The sequence below is a fragment of the Drosophila erecta genome, unplaced genomic scaffold (assembly GCF_003286155.1).
Source record: "Drosophila erecta strain 14021-0224.00,06,07 unplaced genomic scaffold, DereRS2 tig00000000-arrow-pilon, whole genome shotgun sequence".
NCBI lineage: Eukaryota > Metazoa > Arthropoda > Insecta > Diptera > Drosophilidae > Drosophila > Drosophila erecta.
Window position 1 is genome coordinate 10,548,169 of NW_020825194.1, and position 16,752 is coordinate 10,564,920.

At 42.8% G+C, this 16,752-nt stretch overlaps 1 protein-coding gene across 1 annotated transcript in view; it reads right to left on the bottom strand.

The window, feature by feature from the left end:
* LOC6555421 (mushroom body large-type Kenyon cell-specific protein 1) overlaps positions 1-16,752 on the bottom strand; it is a 57,307-nt gene that overhangs the window by 31,633 nt on the left and 8,922 nt on the right. Inside the window, exon 2 of the mRNA XM_026984053.1 lies at positions 14,529-14,675. Coding sequence (XP_026839854.1) covers positions 14,529-14,622 — 94 coding nt within the window. The 5' untranslated portion in view covers positions 14,623-14,675. The remainder of the gene's footprint in view (positions 1-14,528; positions 14,676-16,752) is intronic.

Here is a 16,752-nt window from a genome sequence, read left to right on the forward strand (position 1 = left end):
TGTAAAATATGGAAATCGTTGATAACAGAGGCAAAATGCGAGACGTGTGGCCCAAATGATCTCATTCACTGCACTTTTCTGGCTTTGATAAAAATCGCTGACTTTGAAATCGCTTGCTATTCAAGGTATATGCTATTGGAATCTGATTAAACTGGCGATTTTACATCTTCGATAGCCGCCTGGAGTTGATTTGATTTGATTTCAAGCGGAATCCACCGAAAGCAGCTGCATAAAAAAATGAACTGAACTCGCCCAAAATGAAATTAGCTGGCGGAGCAGAGCATCAACTTGGTAACCCCCTTCCAAAATATAAAAAACTTTATGCCAGCGAGAAATGCGAATAAAAAATGTATATATATAAAAATTCGCTCGGCAACTTCTGAACAGAAAAAATCACAAAAAATAGGAACAAAATGCAGCCAAAAAAAAGAATACCATTGTAAATAGTAATTTAAGTTTCGTGAGTATAAAGGGGTATCGGGCGGAGGATGTTGCCGAAAAACGTAAAATAAAATAATAAAGTAGAAGCTGGGCGAAAAAAAGGAAAACCGAACGGAAGGTAAGGAAAATCCAATGGTCAACTGGATGGGCAAGGTGAGGGTTAAGCTTTCGGTGAGGGGGCGGTGTACCAATTGATGTTGCGCAGCTGCAGCTACATTTTTTTCGGCTATTTAATTTGCCATTTTTTTGTCTAGCATATCTGGGAGTTGATTTTTCTCAGCTCACCCCCACCTCGTTTTTCTACTGTTTTTTTTTTTAGATTTTTTTTGTTTTCTGTTCGCTCTTAGTTTTTGTTCATTATGCTGTGCGCCAAGCCCGACGGCAAAGTAAATGCCAGCAACTGGAGACTGGCGACCGACCTGGCCATTGTCATGGGCGGTGGAAATGGTGGAATTGGGGGAAATGGGGGAAATGGTGGAAATGGGGGAGGGGGCGGTCCTCAAGCGCCCGACGAAAATTGAAACTGACAAAAATTTGTTACATTTGCCTGCACAGAAAAGTTGGCGACGACGAACTACCCGAAAAAATACACACTTTATTACTGTGTACTTGCAGCTACTTCTTTGCTGCTCCTCCAATTCTCATCCATTTTTTGTATTTTTTTTTATTTTCGGCTTCTTTGTTTGTTTTGTTTTACTGCTGCTGCTTCAGAAGTTTGGCTACAGTTCATTTTGTATGCTGCTGCCTTTGTGGTTTTTTTCTCTCATCTTTTTTCCCATTTTTTTCGAACCTTTCAATCTATTTTTAAGAATTTTTTTTCAAGATTCTAGCAGTGTTTTTTGAGACAGGTTTTTGGGTGCAGTGAACGAGAATCGAAGACGGCATTTAAATATGAAATGCAGGGCGTAAATGATTTTTAAGCGAGTTGTAATGGCATTTTGTCCATTCAAAGTGTTCTTGAAATTTGCGTATCTTCGGAATTTTTGAGAGTTTTAGCTAATTTTAAATTAATCGTGTCCTTTTTAGTTTGTAATTGATTTATGAATAATCGTGTTGTGAAATGCGATGATTGATGCTTAAATGAGTTTTTTGTTTTTGTGGTTTATGCTCTCAGTAATATTTATTGAGTTTGTGTCACATTTCTCTAGGGTTTTCCCCGGGTAAATATTATTAAAAACGCGAAATTGTTATTCAATTGTCGTATTAAGTCAGGCTCACACACACACACACGCTCGCAGGCACACACACAGGCGCACATAGTCAATCAACCGGAGACACGCACTTGAGCTGGGCAATGCAACTATTCAACCAAAAGACCGAAATAAAAATGCATTCTATAAAAATTTGCGAGTGCGCGAAAAAAACTTTTCCGCATTTCGCATGACAGCGGCGACAGCGGCGTCGACGGCGACGTTAACCGCGGCAGCGACGTCTGCGTCGGCGGCAACGTCAACGTTCTCGCACACACACACACACGTAAACGCAGAGCAAACAAGAGACAAGCGGCGATTGCAATTTATATTAATGCCGAAAAAATCAAACAAAACGCGGGCGATTGATGCCGCCGATGCCGATGATTGTGCGTGAGAAGCACAAAAAATGACACACGGCGTATACTTAATATGGGAAAAATGGATTCTATTGCGTTGTTTGGGACTAACAGTTCTTTTTGGGATAACAAGTGTCACTGTTTTTCAGACTGATAATGCAAATTAAATCGAGCTCCTGTTCCGTTTAAGTTACTTTTTAAAAACATTTTTTTTTTTTAATTTTGATTCACATTTTTGTTCCTACGCACTATTTGTAAGTTTTTCATGCAATTTAGTTGTGATTTCGGCTCAATTATTTTCGAAGTATGTTGGGGTTTTGTAAATGCATAATTTTCGAAGTTCACTGTTTTTGTTTCATTTCTTGTAACTAGTTTGCAATGCGTATTTATAAATTCGACTTTTGTTGTCATGTAGCTGATGCACTTTATGAAGAATTCGTGTTGTCGGCATTTTTGTGTGGCAAGGTTCTATGCAATTTCGCTGTAAGCTAATTTATTCACTTTGTTTGTGTTGCTTGGCCATTTATTTGGATATTCATTTTCGGCAATTGTCGTGTTTTCAATGTTTATCAATGGCAAACGATTTTCGCCTATGGACTGCGTGTAAATGGGCAATGCGCTTAATGCTTTACGATTGATATACGCGATCGTCGGAATCTGAATCTGAATCGGAATCGGACGCTACACCTCGGAACGACTCGGGCCGCGTCCGAAAATGCGTTCCGTTGCATATCGGATGCGTTGTATTTCTGCGACTGCCGAAGCCGACTGCAAAATTATATCACAACAACACGAAGACACCAGCACAGTGCCGAGCTGACGTCGACGTCGCCGCTTTTTTTTGTGTGCAAAAACAAGAAAAACACCACGGAAAACACACACACAGGCACACACAGCAAAACTGCATACTGCAAAACTAGAATGCTTTTATGCGAGAGAGAAAGAATCCTCTCCGCTCACTGAGTTATTTCCACAGAGCGCAGTCGCGAGAACTTTAGGAGTAACGGGGTAAGCCGCACTCACACACAAGCCCACTTGGTTAACAAGACAGGCGGGGAGAGAGAGAGAGAGAGAGAGAGCGAGGAGGAGGAGTAGGAGATGAGAGAAGGAGAGAATACGAGTGCACTGCAATAATAGCACTGCACTTCGAGTGCAGCGCGCGTTGATAAAAAAATTGCCAAGCTGCGCGACGAGCTGCCAAAATTTGAGTCCTCCCAATGCAGCTCGCTACTAAAACTGCTCTCGCTGAAAAGTCACTCAGAATCGAGCACTCACACACACGCAACTGCACGCCTAGAAGAATGCACACACTCCCATTAATTCACCACATTTTTTGTGTCGCTTTTTTAACGCACGCACACAAGCAAAGGGAATGCACTTCTGCCGCTGCGCTGCCGGCGTCACAGCAATTAGCTGCCTTTTTTTGGGCGAATTAACAGGGGGCTGGGGTGTAGGGGATATGGTGGGGAATGGCACGAAGAGAAAAAGGATACATTTAATACTAACCTACAAAAATTATGGCAACAAAATGGATTTTATTTTAATATTAATATGACTTGAGGAAAAAACATTTAAAGTTGAAATAAGTAAGGTTCAAATATTAATGGGTTAATAACATGTTACAAATGTATTCCTGCTGCATAACTTTCTATTTATATCAATCTCAATTTAAAAGGTTAATTCCCAAGAATGGCCTGCAATGAAGACAAAACTCACTCAAACGCATTAGCTCGCCAATATTCGGCTTGAGAAACTGCATTTCCTGCTCATTAAAAGCGGCGCTCCTGTGGTGAGTTTCTCCTTCCGCAACTCAACTCAAGCGCGCCACTCAAGAACGTTGCTCTTTCTCTGTCACTCAGAGAGTTGCATGTTAATGAGCCTAAATGGTTTCTTACTTTTGTTTCCCCTATTTTATGTTTGCTTCGTTTTTTTTAGTTGCATTTATTGTACTTTTGAACAATGTGAACTTTGGGTTGCCTTTGTTTGCGTCAAAAATTTAGTTTTAAGTGATAAGTCACTCTCTTTGATGGCGTTTTTTCGGGTGTCTCTTTTGGAAGTGCGCAGTTAGATTGTCCAAAATGGTGGAACGTGCCATTTGTAGCGGCTTTGTTCTGAGATGACTAATGCCAAATGGCAGATTGAGATATAGAACGATTCCCCAACTGCGCACTTCACTTTATTATCATTATTTTGGATGGTGTGAAAATCTCCGCACACACTTTTCATTTCACTTCCAGTTAATGTCTAGCAGTACTAGTACAACTACGACAACAACGATGAATATGGCAATTGTAGTTCAGTTGTAAAACGCCAACGACCTGACTGACGCACGTTCAAGGTATTATCTCATATGGCAAGCGGGGGAGCGAGCGAGAAGGCATATCCACACACACACACAGCATGAGCGCATGCCATAAGAGCCCTTGCTCACCAACACAAGCAGCGGATCCAACACAACAACACAGCACAACAGCAACAACAGTGAATTCAGTGACAACAATGAGAGCGCAACAGTTGCAAAGTCATGTGGCGAATGCTGCAACCGAAGGCACATTGACTTGCCTCGTTTTTCCCCGCCCTCGAAACGCATCTTTCGATCGCCAATGCATCAGTTATGAAAAAATACAAAATATTAATTGTCTACATATGGATATCACACTTATTTGCTTCGTCAGCTTAATCAGTCGGCTAATGCAAATATGGATTTAATGGACTTTCCACAATGGATTTTGTTAAGTCTGGAAAACTAAAGCTGTCTTTTTTTAAGCTCTAGTTCTAGTTTTAATGCCTAATTTATTTTGAAAGCTAAAGACTTGTCCCTGTTTAAATTGGCGACTTTCTATTGTGAGTACCTAGAAAATCCCTTGTTTATATATATATACACTTTATATATATATGTGTATATACAGATAGTAGATGAACACTTTTCGCTTATCGTGTGGCTTTGTTTACATTTGAGCAACAGCAGGCCCAACTCGTTTTTCGTTGCCACACCAAAGCTATTGGGACATGCGATTTGATTCTGCCTTTACAACATCTTCAATCAAATCAGCTTCTATATATAAATTATCAAGCGTATATTATACATTTGTGCAATACTGCCAGTTTGTTGATAATGCTCCTTAATCAATTACACTCGTTTTTGTTTTCGCGTATTTATGGCAGGGCAATCGCGTTATATACGTAAATTCAATATATATGCATGTATGTATGAAGTATCGAAGTATATTGGAAATTTCTTAGATTTTGCTATTGCAATTTGTTGCAACGATAATCGGTTATCAGTTCGCATTGCATTGCCGCAAGTGACTGCAATTGGAGCAAATGATTCAGCCGGGCGTGTTCTTTGTTGTTGGAAATTATGTGGCAAGCGGGATTTATTCGTATTGCATTCAATCAAAATCAAGAGTTCCGACGAAAATTCTGAGATGCAGCCAGTGGCTTTCTTTCCAGTAAATTTCAATGCTGCTCTCGGGATTCTTTTGAAAACATTAATTACATATGTGTGCTACAAAAACTTAGATTTAGTTTTTTCGCATTGATATCTGTTACTAAAACTGGAATGATATTTCTTTCGAAATTTTCAATTTAAAGGTTACAAATTTCTTGAGCCATTTGCACACAGCTCATACTTAAAGCCGCTTGAATAGCTTTCGAAGGTATTTTTCGTCAGTAGATCGCGTAACGAATGCGACATATCACGTATACGCACTGTGGTGCCAGTTGGCAATTGCACTCTCAACTTGAATTCGCTGTATTCTTGGCACTTTTTGCTTCCGCATAAAATGTCGCACAACAAGTTGTTGCCGTTGTCGCCATATAGACGTCAGCCGCTTAACCCACAACTACCCGCTAGCCTCTTAACCCCTCACCGCCGGCGGACCCCTTTTACCGTTTCAACGCCATTTTGGTAAGACCTCAAGGCGAACTTGTCTCGACTCTCCAGTCTCATTCATTCTTTAAGCGTGTTTATGCTGGCAATTTCGTTACGTTTGATTAGTGGCCGGCAAATGGCAGTTGACTTGCAGCGGCGTTTCGATTGCGTTTTGCAAATAGTTAACTGGATTTTTCTACTATTATATCAAGTCGATTTTTCGTATTGTCAACCTTGGGAGAGCGGAGTTAGAAATTGTGCACTTGGCTGGCTTGTCAATCGAATTCGCATTTAAACTGCAAATTTATGGCACACGATTTGCACATTACAGCTGCCAGAACACAGAGTTCAGATTAATTAAACTAACAAAAAAAACAAAAACTGAGGAAAAAATGTGGGAATAAAATAGAGTGCGAAAGTATGGGGAAATCATACGCAAACGTATTAAAATTCATGCCATTGAGCCAAAGTCTAATGCATTTTCAATGTATTTTTACAAGCAGTGTGCTGAATATTTATCGATTAGATGTCGTCTCTGCCCAGTAACCCCTCATCATCAGCCCCCCCCCCCCCCCCTGCCGGTCATCCCCTGTCTGCTGCAGACAAAGACGCAGAGGATAAAACGGAAGTACAGTTTGTAGTGTCCGCACAAAAGCAATTGCCAAGGAGCTAAAAACGCCACAAGTGCCACAAGGAAAAATCCAAGCAGTTTCCATTTTCCTTTGCTGCCGAGTTCAAAATGGATATACAAAAAAATGCAGACGTCATTTCGCCTTTTTTCGGTCATAGAAGAAACAAAGGACGAGTTTTTGGTGTAAGGAGAGTAAGTTGTTTTTCATGTAGGTCTCATTTTTTGGGGCGTATTATGCCCAGGGCTAAAATCAGTGCCGCACAATTTAAATTGGCTGTCTATGATTTAAGAAGCTTGGCAGCATGCACATATACCAGGATTTACGCGTGGAAAACTGCTTAAATGCTGAAACAGGGAGAGGGAATGGCCTTCCTAACAACAAGTTGTCGACAGATGACAACTGTTGCTTCGCGTGTTTGGCGAAAATCGCGGGTGGTTGGATGGCAAACTCCCCACCGCACAACACATGGGTTTTTCGTCGAAAATCGCCGAAAGTGGCGCGACTGGCGCAGCAGCCGGAAAACTCCCTATCCACTGGCGAAATACATACATATATATATGAACCGAAACCGAAACCGAAACCGAAAAAACCCGGCGGCGACTGCGTTGTTAGAACGTGTGAAGTGCTTTCTTTGCATACTTTTGTGCGTTGTGTTGCCGGCATTTGTTGGCGATGCTGCTGCTCCTTTCGCTCCTGCCACTTGTTGTGCCCCCGTGTGGGTGTGTGGGTGTGTACTGCGACTTATGCAACAAGTGCGCTAGTTTGTTGTTGCATAACGATGTTACAAAGTCAACACACAAACGTCTGCCACGTCGTCATCAGTGTCGTAGCAGCATGTTTTGGTTTTGTTTCGCTCGCTCCCTTGACTTTTGCCTCGAACATGTGTTTGTCTGTGTTTTTCGGTGGATTTTCCCTTCTCGAAGGCGGTTTGGGGTTTTTCTCCGATAAAGACCTTCTCGTACAAGCATACAAGAATTCCCGTATACACCTTGTCTTGAAGTTTTTGGGTGTATTGTGCATATTTTAAGAGTGTTGTGCCAAGTGTTTTGCCACAATCTGTCGACGAGTCGAGTTGTGTAAGTTTTCCTCTTGAAGGTTTTTCTTTTTGGGTGCCAGGATTTTTCGTTGCCCTTTTCAATGTGTCGTTTGTTGTGTAAATTGCCACCTAAATGGCTTTTGTGGCTTGCAAGTTTGCAACGAAAGTTTGGAGAGAATTAATAGATTTGCATATGTGTTGAGACGTTTTGAAAGGTAAACTACACCCTCTTGTATAGTTTTTGGGTAAATTGTTGTTGCAGCACGTTAGTGTGACTAAATTGTTTATATGAGTGTGAAATTGAATTATGGAAAATTGGTTGAGTGAAGTTTGCAGAGGCTTTTAAAATATTTCTACGAAATCATCAGTTCACTTGGGTAAATCGAAAAATGTTTTCAAATGGAAGCAGACTTAACAAGTTATTACAAAAGCAATGCAAGATTAATATGACTATTAATGTTATCAAGTCTTTCTTTTAACCCTACTTAATTAAAGAAATATTAAAGAAATTTTTTAGCTTTTATTGTCGAATATTTATAGATTCATTTTATAGTACCAACGATTTTAGATAGTATTTTCAGACTTTGCTTAATGTAAATTTAAGTAAGATGTTAACATAATGTTTATTTATTCATATCACTGAGTTCGTTTAGTTTTTAACTGTATTGTTGTACATACATTTAAGTTTCATTAGATTAGGTTTCAAACTGTAAACACCGCGTCCATTCAAACTTTATTCCTTTGAATGGCGAATGAATGGAACTGTATGAAATAAGTTTCCCAACTCACCTGCTCACTGCTCGACATCTCGAACATGCAATTAGCACCAAAAAAAAGGTAATAACTTGGCTGCTTCATTCAGTCAATTCAATTAGGCGTTAACACACATATGCCACACTTATCATTCGCTCCGTCTCTGTCTAAAGGCCTCGTGCCGTCTCTGTCCGTGCCTTCGACTCGGTGTATGCAAAATGGCTGTGTGATCGCTTTAATTAAATGCCTACACATAAATTATCTCGTTGCATCGACGACAGAGTCTTTAATTAAATTTTCACAAACACACACACACACACACACAAACGAACCTTCACAATTCGCGACCCACAAAAGCACACAACACTTTTTAAGGGGTACAAGTGGTGGTAAGTGTAGTCAATCAAGAAAATCGCGAAAAGGCGGCCAGCAACAGTTGGCGCCAATTGTTGCTTCAATCAGTTGAAACCAAGTTCAAACTCTGCCTGACTTCAGTTTCATTCAGATGTGCAATTGCACAATTGAGCACCTGAGTAAGATTGAATTTTTCGGAGGCCTTAGCTGCCGAATTGAAAGTTGTCGTCCTGCTGGTGGCTGCTGCCAAACTCACTTGTTGCACAATGCCAACCGAATGCCGACGCCAAATGCACGGGAAAATAGTTGTGCAGTCGCTGCTGGCGCTGGCTGCGCAGCCATTGCCTTCCCAGTTTTCCTTTTCGCAGCAACAAATTCGACAAAAATGCCCGATACACCCACCAAACTACGAGACGGAGCCAGACCAGCCAACCGAGTGCAGCCAAATGTTGCTGCAAGGACCCAAACCCAAGTTGTCCCCACCACCACCACCGCCGCCCCCCAAATGCCATTCAAACTACACTGCACACCCACATCCACACACACACACACACACACACACACACTCTCACAGACATAGATAGTACGTAAAAGAGGGTGGTGCAGTGGGCGGTGGGCGGTGGGCTGGGTGGCTCAATGGCGACGACGTCAACGAAGCGACGAAACTTTTTTCGAGCACACGAAACTTTTTCAGCACGAAAATCAAATGCAGCAGCAAAATAACGAGGCAGCAGCGCAGTCGACGCCGAAACTCAGACTCAAAGCTCACCCAATTTCCCACTTTCCCGCCACCTAAAAAGCACCGCCACCCCCACCCACTGCTTTGGCCACCACCCCGCCACCTACTCCACAGTCAGCCAGCTCAGTTGACTACATTTTTTTGTTCTCTCTTTTTTGTGCCATTTTGTTTTTGTGTGTTTTGCTGTTTTGCCTTCGCTACTCTTCCCCACCCCCTAACACACACACACACACACACTTGCCTACATATAATGTGCAATTTTTTCCTGCAGTGCATTTCGCCCAATGTCCTTAGCGCCATATTGGCGCGCTCTAGCTCCTCCTAGCTCCCCAAAAACCCCCTGAAAACCCTCCCATTTCGCATTAACTTTGTGCTTTTTCGTGCTTCCGCTTCATTTTTTCCTCTCTGGCGAAAAAAAAAACGGAAGGAAGCCCAAGCTCGGAAAAATGCAGCGGGAAAAAATGTTGGCCTGCGTCTTGTCCGCAAAACGGTGGGAGGGGGGAGGCGCTGGTCCTGCGAGGGGCGGCGGGGGGAGGAATATTGTCCTGGACATACCTTGAACCCAAGGCAAATTCTCAATCAATCCCCATCCCACGGAAGGACCCAAAGTCCACCTCAAGCTTACTGACTTCCTGGCGAGAACCGGCCGGCTGACCAGCATCAACACCCATCTACACGGCGAGAAACTCCTGGGCACTTCAAAATTATACTTTTATATGGTCTATAAATAACTGATTTCATTGTAGACGCTTGCAACTTGAGTTTGACCTACATAATTGAACACACTGAGAAAATGACTGTACAAAATTATATTTCCTGAAAATGGAAATCGTAATAATAACAACATGTTTATGTTTTCTTGATTCTAATGGTATCACCAATTCTACGAACTTGAATTATTATCTGTTTTAAGTGTTTCCTAACATTTTCGGCTTCTTCTAAATTCGGTTTAGGATAATTTTTGCATTCATTCATCTTTATTGTATGCAATATTTTCTCTGTGCACTTACCATCCCACTTTGGCAAAAAAAGAAACCCCCAAATGAATGAAAAAACTGGCGAAGCAAAGAAGGAAACCGGCCAAAGGCAACCAACCAAAAAATCTATTTTCCAATTTCTGTGCACCCAGAAAACCGATGTTGGGTGGCTAAAATCGGGTTGGGAGTGGATGCGATGGGTGGCTCAAATGCACCGAACTATGGTCGGGCTATCTCCCTTCCCCCCTCCTCTCCTCCTGCGCTCTGTCTCTTTCTGGCCATACAGCCCTCTCGCTCGCGCCGTGTTTCACCCACTTGTGGCGCTTCCTCACACACAAGCACTCGCACACACACACACACACACACCAATACGATTTTGGCTGCCTCACACGAAGGACCAAGGACGAAGGACGATGGCGTCGCCCGGCGACTCCTTCGGCGCTTGCAGCGTCATCCTCGCAAAATACAACAACAAGTGGATGAGGATGTGGATGTGGATGTGGCTGTGACTGTGGCTGTGGCTGTGGATGTGGCAGTGGAAGCGGAGAAAACTCGTAAAAATGTAACCTAAAAACCGCCGGAAAAAATTCAACAAGGCAAAGGCAAAGGCAAAGCGCAGAAACTAAAAGCAGGAGAAGGAGCAAAATAGTTCGCCCGACATTGGAAAGTAGGTGGAGTGCTTATTGCGTAGTCCATGAAATGCTGGCCAGGATTGGATTGCCCACCCACCACACACACACACACACACACACACAGCAGACGCGACGTTGTCCTCGTCGCTTGTTGCATCCTTCTGGCATAAAAATGCCTTCTTACAGCCAAAGACGGTGGGTGGAAAATCCGAATGGAGCGGTGGCAAGGGGGTGGCGGGAAAATGGTTGGAAAAGCCAACGCCGACAGCGGCGCCTGCAACGCTATTCTCCTTCTCTTTATTGTTGCTTGTTGTTGGCGTAATCGAAAGATGCGTTTGGCAACGTGGGCGGCGGTGGGCGGATAGTGGTTTGGGCCAAGTCCCGACCACTACATAGAGACACGGGGCGCGGAGGTGTGGGAATGGCCCACAATATTGCCCAACACCTGCTGCTTCTTACACACACACATCCGGAAACTTTCTGCGCTCTCTTTCTGCTGCAAAAAATTATGTATATGTATGTGTGAGCAGCTTGTTGCTTTCGGCCACCACTAACCCCCACACCCCATCATTATAATGCATCTCTTTCTCTGCTATATATTCGAGATTTTTTCCTCTATTTATTTTAGTTTACTTTTTGTCGTATTTTTTGTAAATAAGGCAAAGGAAAAGTTTGGCTTTTTAATATGTTTACACCCCATCGGGGGAGAGGGTGGAGCGGGTGGAGCGGGGCAGTTTTCCAGGCAAACAAACTAAATGGAAAGGATTCGGGTGAGAATTGCGGAAGGAGCGAGCGCGGCGGCTGTGCAACAAGTTAAATCCCTGTTGGGGTTTGTTTTCTGCTGGATAACTTTTTCGCAAGAAAATATAAGCTTAGCAAAATATTTGCCTGAGCTCTTTATTGCTATATTCAGGTAGAGTCCATTATCCCACGGAAATCTCTAGCGGCAGCAATTCGAGGTGTGGCTTAAATCCAAAATCCATGGTTTCCGGTCCAGTTGGTTCAAGTGTCTATTTATAGAACGGACTTATTTTAAATTTTGTTACCTATTTACTTTAAAATGCTCCCTATATTACCAACTTAACACTACTGTGCGCTGGGAAATATGCCACGTCATTTAGTTTCGCAGAGATACCTAATAAAACTCGCCTTAAGCCCCCTGATCCCCAGACACATTTCCGCCCATAACCGTTGCCGTCGAAAATTACCTTTATGCAGCTTATATAATTTGGTTAGTGTAATCTCCTTTATGCCGGCGCTTGGTTTGGCATACAGATGGCTGGCCAACCGGGCACGGACACACACACCTGAATCCACAAGTGGATGGGCTCCCATTACAATCAAATGAAACTCCACCACTGATTCACTGATTGAGCCATTGCCAACAACAAGTTGGCTGGGGGACATGGGAAATGGGAAATGCAACAGGCGAGATTTTCCATCAACACTATGCCCCAAGCCACCCGAACCACCCAAACCACCCACTGACCCACCAGAAAACTGCACCCACCCACCCACACCAAAGCCAACCAACGACGTCTTTGTCTTCCTCTTCAGCTTCGATCAGCATCGTTTTTCCGGGTGGCATGGGTGGGGTGGGGGGTTCGGGTTAGCTGGGCTGGGGGGGGTGGTGGTGCTGAAAAAAATCTAGGAAAAAAGTCTGAAAAGAAGTGCAGGAAAATTCGTTGGCGACGAAAATCGGCCACAAAAACAGTCGAGGAAAACGCTCGCTCCTCGTTGGCTCGTCCTTCGGTTCGGCTTTCGTTCGTTTTTCCCAATTGTTGTAGTTGATTTTCCTGCTGTTTTTGTGCTAGTTGTAGTAGTTTCCCCCCACACCCACAAAGCTGCCTTTTCGGCAAACGCATTCGGCACTCATCGTCTGCAATTTTTATATTGTGCAATATATTTCGTAGGGATAACGTCACCCCCCAAACCACCCGCCCTCCTGCGCATGTGTGTGTGTGTGTGTGTGTGGGGGGTGGGTGTGTGTGTGCGAGTGTGCGTGTGCTTAAGTGCGCTTCGTTATCTCCAGCAGAGCACTTCGTTTTGGGGGCCCCTCTTAACCCATGCTGGCTAGAACTAACCCAAAACCCAGACCCCCAAAACGCCAGACACCCGTGCATATATATCCGTTATATTTTTTTTGTATTTCCCCCATTTTCGTGCTGGCTTCTTTCACATTTTGCTGCAGCTTCGTGCAGCGAGGACAACGAAGTCGTCGTCGCCGGAGAGCCGAGCAAAAATTGTCGCTGGAAAAATGTGCTAAGGGTTTTCGTAGTGGGTCGGAAAGGTGGGTGGGTGGGGGCTGGGAAAACCACTGGAAGTGGTGCTGCTGTCTATGTGTTTGTGCGGGAATGTCAACTAGAAACAAGGACGATAAGCATTATGGAGCGCATTGAGGAAGTAATTGAGTGCACGAGACAGGGACGCAAGGCAAGGACGATGTGTTTGTGTGCTGGCTGGCGAGGAAAAAAATACACTTGCACCTATATATATAAATATGTGTGTGTGTTTTGTACATGGAGAGCGGCATTTGTACATATATATATACATGTAAAGCCGCCCACTCGCCCAACAACAACAAAGGGCATTTAACATTTTAATGGGGTTTGGGCTTTGGGTTTTAGCTGGGATCGCTGGCAACGTGCTAAACGTGCTCAAAAACCGAAATGAGTGTTTTCAGGCAAAAGGATAAGGCTGAAGCAGCCGCCAGGAGCCAAAGGCATATATATATGCAACGGTGACACCAGGCCAAAAAAGCCTGAAAAAAGGCTTTGCAATTTATGTTAATTTTCCTCTGTGTTTGGCCAGACTCCTAGGTGTTTTTTTTTCTTAACGCGAACATATGGTAAGGGCTTGAGCCCAGTCAATGTTGATTAGGTCTGGCTAAAGTCAATTTCAGGCAGAAGCGACTTGCAGGCACTTCATTTGCCGTTTCCACGGGCCAAATCCCATTTGCGGCCTTAATATGAACGATGAGGCGTCGAAGGGTTTGGAAAATCGCAAGGAAAAAATGAAAATCTGCAGTTTGTAAGCCCCCTGTATATAGATAGCATAATATCCGGGTATGCGATGCTTCAGCCACCTAGCACAAAAATTATTCTGCTTATTGGCTTGGGTGCTTTTTATCAGCGCCTTTGGCTTTCAACGCATTTTAATTGGATTGAACGAAAGGTGGATTGCGCTCAATACAGGTGAGAAAGGATTAAAAGGATAATAGCAAAAGGATAATGGAAAGCTTAAATTGATTACCGAATATTTAAGGCTATTTCAGACAGTCCGGAAGTAAGTGTAAAATATGGTATAAGACATATTATCAACATTAATATTTATCACAGTGGATGTCAGTCCACGTAGTGACGAAGCGCGCCAGCAGAGCAAAATTTAAGAGGTATAAAGATAAACCAAAAAGAAGACTTATGTTCCTTCTTTCATACAGAAATTATGTAAGAAAAGATTGTGCAAAAGAATACAGAATAAGATTCTTAAAGTGAAAAAAGGATATTTTCACGATTTTGCAGAGGGCGCTGCCAAAACTCACCCACAATGTGCAGCATATCCTTGGACCATTTCAGTAGCTCCCTTTTGATGAGCCGGCGCTCTTGCAGACATCTCGCAAATGAACAATCGGCCATAGTTTCCTATTTTTTGGGGATGTATCAGCGATATTGTTAAATCGCAACTGTACCTGCAATAAACAAAAGCGAAAAGTCAACACAATTAGCTGGAAACGACAAACACAAAAACACGAAAAAAAGCAATACGAAAAATTTCCCCAATGGAAATGAGTGTTAATTTATTAAATCTATAATGCGCCATATAAAATTTCATTTACTGTTGTTGTTGCCGCATTTTCGAACGCTACGAAATGATTAAACGAGTTTTGTTTCAAGGTTATCGCGAAAACACACAAAACCTGTTGCACTTTAGATTTTTTGTTGCTGTTGTTGTTTTCGTCATATTATTTCATATGCTGAAAATTTATTTATTTTTCTTGATTTTGTTGTTGCATTCTCGCTAAGCCACCAGGCTATGGTAGTTGTTGTTGCAGTTCTAGTTGCCGATGTTGTTGTACTTTGTGGCTTTTTTATTCAGAGTATTGGTGGGGCTTTTACTATTCGGGCAGCTACCAGTTTTTGATATTTCCTAGTTACAAGTACAGTGGGTGCTATCAAAGATGCTGTAGAGGTAATAAACAAATATATTTTAAAAATTAAATTTATTAACTTCCTAATTGATATAATGATAAGTTCCAAAGTTATTAACTTCTTAATCGATTAATTTTGGTTCCACCCAGAAAAAGAAATGACACCTAATTTTTGAGGTAATAGCCAAATTTGACGATGAACTCAGTTTAATATATAGAAATTATTTTTTAATTTTAAATTACTTTTGTGAGCATTTCCCACTTTGATCACTGCACAATTGAACAAGTAGACAGCAATATTTCTTGCTGTTTAAGCTGTCTATTACATTAATTTATTCAAATGTCGTTGTCGTTGCTGTCGCTTTGCATTAAATTAGTTTTGTTTCATTATTAAAAAGTCGTAAATTGCGAAACGTGTTTGGGATTTCGCTATGAGTTTGGCTAACTCAATGAGTCCCACTTGATGTCCGACCGCCTGCACCTAATGAGATGCATCGCAACTTTTATGGACTGCATTCCCAATTCGGGTAATTTCAGGCAAGGCAAAGGGGCTTTCATTTTCCGCTGCTATTTCGGAGGCCTATGAATGAAAAATCCCCAACCTGTAATTGCCTGTTGGCTGATAAATGATTAAATCTGATTGGATGCAATTTGAGGTACTGGCCGCCGCTTTTCCTTTACGTTTTTCCTGTTCTCCTTTTGGAGCCTGTGCTATCTGTATGACAGCCACTAAATTTTCATGTTTACCTCGACGGATATTTGCCTACCCGAAAACCGAAAAAACCGGCTCAGTTTTTCCAGCCCCTTTGCAAGGAAATTACAATAGCAGCTCGCAGTGCCGCAGAGCTGGAAAAAGTAATTGAGATTCTAATATCAGATAGCAGATATGCTGATGTTGGCTTACATGGCCGGCCCGAAAGCAGCTGCCATTTGCGCTGCAATCTGCGGGACGCAGTAGTAAAACTGGTAGCCCAAAGAGCGTTTGCAAGATGTTTACGCTGATGAAAAATTACTCCAGCTGCCATGGCCACAGGCGGACAATGCCAAAGTTGGGCCCATCAGCCCAATAGACCCAGCAAGCCCGGCAAACCAACAGACCAACCAATTCCAGATCCCAACAACAGCAGGTTGGCGTGCCGAGCAGTAGCTTTGTGGGCGTGTCAACGGAGCACGCGGCCGAACAGCAGCCAACTGATGATGGACGTTGATTATGATGGACGTTGCCGGCCTACCAAGAAGAACAACCAGGAGCAGCCGAGTCCAAGCAGTCGAAGAAGATGAACAGAAGCTTCGGCAGAAGAACCGGCAGAGGGGCCTCCGAGCAATTTGCCAGTGTGGAGCAGCACAGCGAGAAAATGGTCAAGGGTTAGGAACTGTATCCAAGCCAACTGCCCAGGACAACTCAACAAGTTGCATTTCAAATTAGATTTCGGCCGAATATGTAAAGCAAGTTTTACAATATATACATCTTTACATAAATATACCTTTCCTAATATAAAACTGTTTGCCATCGTGCGTATTTAGCATGCTTTTTAATGTAACCATTATCATGCAACTGAAAGAAGAGGAAACCCCTGCATTTTCCATGCTAAGAAAAGCGATTTTTCTCCTGGTGCAC